Source organism: Sphaerodactylus townsendi, linkage group LG07, assembly GCF_021028975.2.
Source record: "Sphaerodactylus townsendi isolate TG3544 linkage group LG07, MPM_Stown_v2.3, whole genome shotgun sequence".
Lineage (NCBI taxonomy): Eukaryota > Metazoa > Chordata > Lepidosauria > Squamata > Sphaerodactylidae > Sphaerodactylus > Sphaerodactylus townsendi.
This window is the reverse complement of record NC_059431.1, coordinates 53,876,985-53,883,163: the sequence shown is the minus strand read 5'-3', so window position 1 is coordinate 53,883,163 and position 6,179 is coordinate 53,876,985. Positions and strand designations below refer to the sequence as shown.

At 36.7% G+C, this 6,179-nt stretch overlaps 1 protein-coding gene across 1 annotated transcript in view; it reads right to left on the bottom strand.

Annotated features, from left to right (window-relative positions):
• Positions 1-267: 267 nt before the first annotated feature.
• MAN2A1 (mannosidase alpha class 2A member 1) overlaps positions 268-6,179 on the bottom strand; it is a 90,752-nt gene continuing 84,840 nt past the window's right edge. Inside the window, exons 21-22 of the mRNA XM_048503361.1 lie at positions 4,263-4,373; positions 268-2,911 (exon numbers count right to left, since the gene is read on the bottom strand). Of these exons, the coding sequence (XP_048359318.1) occupies positions 2,762-2,911; positions 4,263-4,373 (261 nt within the window). The 3' untranslated portion in view covers positions 268-2,761. The remainder of the gene's footprint in view (positions 2,912-4,262; positions 4,374-6,179) is intronic.

Sequence of the window (6,179 nt, the reverse complement as noted above, 5' to 3'; positions counted from 1 at the left end):
GTTGAAGATTTCAACAGTAACTCAAAACTATGCTGTCAATCGATGTCACTTGTTCAAAATACAAGGCAGCAGATGTTACTGGAAAGCTATTTACCTTTTTATTTTATTTTCAGAGGCAATGAACATACTGGTAAACCTAGCCTCTCCCCATTGATCAAGTTATCATAATTCACTTATAAGAATCTTCTTTCAAAAAATAAGCCAACTTTATTTTGAGATTACTTTTTTTGTATCGAAAATTATGATCAAGGTAGCATGACACAGATGTACCATCACAGCATTTTTATTAGCAAACTTATATTACATTTCTCCCCAAAAGATATAAAATGTTCCCCGAAGAAAATATGAAACCCTTCCAATCAAATCAGCTGTTATTAAGAGACAGTATGAGGAAAATGAAATACAATGTAAATCTTTAGCATAGTAGAATTCCTTCATAGGATAATTCTGAGAGGAAGAGTAAGACAGAATGCTTTAAACAATTTATTGTAGAAAACTGTTTTAAACAATTACTTTAAAAATTAACGTGTGACAAATTGGTCAGAAAACATGTATAGGCATAAAAAGGCACCACCAAAATATTTTTAAAAATACAAATACTGGAAAAGCATTCACAAGGAATACAAGAAATAAAACAAGAAAATTTTCAATTTATTACTGGAGGAGATGGGTGTCTGATAGTAATTTTTTTCTGCAAAAGTTTGGCTCAAGTTTGCACCAATCATCATTACCTCAAAAGGAACTTACATAAAATAAGTTCAAACTACTTTGAAATAAAGCAAAAATCTGCTGGTTGAAGATTGCTCAGGATTGATTGTACAGAAAAGATATACTCTAGTCCAAAACTTGCTTGTTAGTAAGTAAAGTTCCATTAAATTCATGAGTAACCATGTTTAACCATCTACAATCCAGCCATATGACACTGACCCTTTGGAAGCATGTTCTGCAAGCCAACGTAACAAGTTATTGCATCATTTTTTCCTCAGATTTTAAGTACTTTTTTTTGAGATATGAGAACTTTGATGTGTCTTTATCAGAGTCTATTAAATTAAAAGTAGTTATAGAAACTTTCTTCTGAAAGCTCAAGATTTTACCTAAAGGAAAATATACAAAACTGTACATTTATTGCATAAAACCATTCATTTACAATCATTCTTCAAAAATTCACATGAAATTGTGCCACTGCTAAAACTGAAATAGGGTAACCATACAATGAGAACACCCTCCCCCATTTGAAAGTTATAAAGAAAATTGGCATGTTAATGCCATCTTCAAGACTGGAAGCATAACTAAAAGATCTACCAGTATAAAAATGTCAAAATCACTTTCCCACTTATTAAATATTTATTAGTCTCAAAGGAAATTACTTATGTTTGTATAAGCTGAAGCAAAATCAAGGTCAGGGTAAGAACAAGAATCATACTGAAATGCAGTCGAGTTGACTTTAATTGTAAACAATGGTTTTATTCAGGGATGTAGAATCTGCAAACCCACATGGCTTCGAGAACTCAATAGAAAATATTTGATGTGAAAATAAACATTGTTGAAGTTATTACGTCAACAGCAAATATTGGCAACATAAACATGTGGTGAGGTCACAATACGGATATTTTAAAAATATAGGCACGTGATTCTCAATGTACTGTTTGCTACAATACACATTGTATGATACCTTTTAACAAACAGTGTGCCCTGCATGCCATCAAATCTGTGTCTGTTGCAGTTGATAGCAGCTGATTTTCATATTATTTATTCCTCCATTGTTTTACTTTATGACATCAGTTTTCTACATTCAAATAGTCAGAGCATTCAGAAACCATCAAGACAAATTTGGTGCTGGAAAGAATAATGTGGTCATCATAGTCAAATAAAAAAATACATGGTTTAATAGCATTACAGCTTCCTCCAAAACAACATACTGCATGGACAACAAAGGAATAACAAGACATATAAAAAATAAGGCACATTTATTTTGATATGGTAATTCTGAAGTACAAAGCACATTTCAGAGAGCATTAGTATCCAAATGTTCTATAAAAATTGTATTCATGAAATTATAGACTTGACTTTCCTTACTCTATATAATGGAGTAATTGCACATATCCCAATGTGTCAAGTAACAAAAAAGTCAATATTTTCCAAGGAAAGACTAATCTAAAATTCCAGAAATTAAGTTCTGCACTTCAAGATGCTAGGACAACTGGATTAAATATGATTACATGTGCCTCAAAGGCTCTTGAACTTCACTCTACGTCTGGAGTAGGATAAATTCAGACTCCATTTGGAACAAATTGAAATTTCTTCATTTATAGAAGTCTTTAAAAATATTTGGACAATAGCTTTGCTAGAGCATTTTCAGGTTTAATTCCAACATGTGTCTGGGATTTAAACACTACATATTTAGACCCATCTATGAAAAACAAAACAATTAAAAAACAGATTTTTCCACTCTTTCAAATAAGGTATCATAAATTCAGAAACCAAAAACTAATGTTTAACCTGAGATTCACTTTGTTGATGAGACATAGCATCCGTTGTTTTTTCCCCTCTCGTATTTTTATACTGATGTTGATGGTTTTATTTGAGAGAAAAGAGTTTCTTGCATCATGGCTTTTTACTGTGTTGAATCAAATAAGTTCTAGAATGCATGTTCTGTCACAGTATTCAGAAGCTGGAAAAATGTGCTTTTTATTGCACACTGATCTTGAGAAGACAAAAGCGGCAGATTAGTTTTTTACTTTCTGTGTTCCAAAGTCAGGTTTCATCTCAGCTGAATTCTGTATGTGTTTATCTCCATAGAACTCATACTGATTTCACTCATGTTTCTGGCATCTGGAGGTGAATGCATCAAAGATAAAGATGTAGGTGTAAGACTTTCCACATGGAACTTGAAGAGTTTGTGCACTTTCAGCTAAAAATTGCAAACAAGAAGATCATTATTTTCACATGCAATACAACCTAAGTTTTAAATTTTACCCGTAAGTTTGTTTGAAAGCAGAATTGTATTACTACTACTACTACTACTACTACTACTACTACTACTACTATATTGATACAAAAACAGTTATACACAGCAAACAAGATCAATATGCTGGATTTTGTTGTTGTTGTTGTTGTTATTATTATAAAAATGTGTTTTTGATTTATGAAATGTGGAGGCTACAATCTGAATTGGAAAACACATGTGGGAAGAGACAGGATTTAACCTCCTAATTTTTGCTTATGAAAATGACTCTCCTTAATCAATGGAAAACTTTGTATTGTAGAGGAAGCAGGGTCAGCACTCTACCTCTTGACCCACTTCAAATACATAACAAGAGAGATGTGAAAGAGTTGGACAAAAATCCTAAAGCTACACTAGTTATTTCCTATATCTTTTAAAGGAAAACCGCATTAGGTAGATTGTGACTCCTGTCATATGGGTCCCAGAGACAGAAGGTATGTTGATACCAGCACTCTGTTATAGCAGACAGATGGCTGAACTTTTAACCAAGTGTCCATTTTATAATGTAGAAACTTACACTAAAAAGATTTCACTGTTAGTCACCTTCAATAATACATGCACTGAATACTTATGCAACAGGTGGGCAACTCAACATTAAGAAAAACAGCTCTTTTTACAGCAAACAAAATATTTCAAATGCAAGATGTTAGGAGAATTGGGACACTAATTTGATAAATTCTAAGTTTAAAACATGGTGATTCTGGAATTTTGATAGAACTCCTAAGAACACCAGCCCACCTCCATCCCCTGCCTAAGCTCCACTGATAGCTTCTCCATGTTAACTAAAGAAAACATGATATTCAATATACCAGAAACCCCAAAACAAGGAGGCTAGTAAATTTAGCAGAAGTTAGTTACAGACCTATGCTATTAAAGTACTGCTTTCGAAATTGTGGCATATGTTCACTAGGATCACAGCCCCACCCACTTTTGTTCCATAACTTGGCAACACACAGCAGTTTCATAAAACTAATTAAAGATATGGAATACCTCTGCCATTTTAAACTAAAATACAAACGCAGCAATATTAATTTTTCTCAGAAGGACACTTTTTGGGTTCTGTTTCTCCAACAATGACTCATCTTTTTCTTTCAAAAGAGGGAAATTTTTCAGCACCTTCATGGATGCCTGCTGTTACAGGGGAAAATGTCAGACTGTACTGGATATACTCAAACTATGCCCCAAAGTGGTTATTGGATTTCAGTCACCATAATTCTCAATTTCCTGATGAACAGTAAGTTAAATTCTGAAGAAGTACCTTTCCCTGAGTTGTAGAGCAGACAAGCCCCAGGCCTGTGTTTGCAAATCTACAATCAAATCCTTTCCTGTGAAGGATCAGGGCTGCTTCATCAGATGGTCCTGGACCAGCCTGAAAATAAGAAAATTAACAGCTTCAAGCAATACAGGCACACAAAAACATTCAATACCAATGCATACCAACCATTCTGACACAGCATGTTTCTATAAAAAAGGTAGAAACTGTGCTACAATTTGCATTGTTGGTTTCGGTCCTAAATATACTGGTAAATACTATACCAGAGTTCAGTTACATGCTCATCAGTTTTGTTCTGATGTTATGTTCCATGTTGTTCTAATGGTATAACTGAAATTTAAAGATTTTGGGCGGAAAACACCCTTGGATCCCAAAATTTAAATTTGTAGGAAATCAAGGCACTGTCCAGAACCAGGTAAGAATATTTCGTACACCTCAATAAAATAAACAAAAATACAATTATTTCATGTAAGAGACAACTCACTTGACACTAATACAGAAAATAAAATGGTATCAGTCACAGCTAAAATATGCCCCTCAACAATATTGGAAATATATTGGTACATGAAAGTCGCATCCAAATATTTTAAGAATTTAGCATCAAAGAACTTTAGAACACACATATAGTCAGTGGTGGTATTCTAATCATTTGACTACCGTTTTGCCCCTCCTCCGCTGCCCACTTACCTGGCTGCTGCGCCCTCCTTTTCAATGTTGGGTCACGGAGGCGATGGAAGGTGGCAGCTGCGGCTTGACCCATGTACCGCTGGGCCAGCTTCTTTCACTGGCCAGCTGTGGGAGGTGGCCAGCCTCAAAGCGAGCCGCACACTTGGGGACTGGCAGCATGGCCCAGGGGGGCCTTTCTCTGGCTTTAGCTGGGAGGCCCGGGAGGCTGGCTGCCAATCAGGCCGCATGCCTCTGAGCCGGCAGCGCGGCCTTTGGGGGAGGCCTTCTCACACCTCGCTCTGTGGGACTCTGAAAGCCCCCTTGCTCCCCCTCCCTTGGGAGAGGGAAGGATGGGGCTTTTGGCACTTCAGAGCAGCTGTCCATTTTTAGCAACCAGTTCGCCCAAGCTGGTGCGAACCAGCTAAATCCCACCACTGCATATACTGGTTCCAGTAACGGACATGCCAGCAATTTTCACCTGCCCTTCAAAAGGATGAATAGGAGACTAAAAAATTTGTAGGAAATGCATTCTTCTCTAAAAGCTAAAGCACCAGAGTCCTTTCTATTTCTGTGAGTTCTGAGCTAGTAGTACAAAGCTCATGCTTGCTTTCAGAGACTGATGCTGCAACTCTCTGCTAATTTAACTGGAGTAAGTCTCTACTCTGTGACATGATATTCCCTATTTCTATAAATGGGTGTGAAAGTTGGGGGGCAATGAACAAAGTTGACAGGACTAAAGTTGATTCTTTTGAAATGTGGTGTTGAAGGAGAGTTTCATGGATAGTGCCTCTACCAAAAAGACAATTAAGTGGGTTCTACATCAAATCAAGCCTGAACTGTCCCAAGAAACTAAATGACTAAATTGAGGCTTTCATACTTTGGCCATGTTATGAAAAGACAAGGGTCATGGGAAAAGACAATAACGCAGGAAATGTTGAAGACAGCAACAAAAGAGGAAGACCCAACATGAGATGGATTGACTCAATAAAGGAAGCCAGGGACCTCAGTTTGCAAACCTGAGCAAGACTGTTAACAACATTACCGTATATACTTGTGTATAAGTCGAACCGTGTATAAGTCGAGGCACCTAATTTTACCACCAAAAACTGGGAAAACTTATTGACTCGTGTATAAGTCTAGGGTGGTAACTCCAAATAAAGTGGGGGCAGGGAAGAGCCGGGGTGCCCGCTCCCCACCGGTTCCCCACAGCAGCCCCAGTCCTTGGCTGCTCTGGTG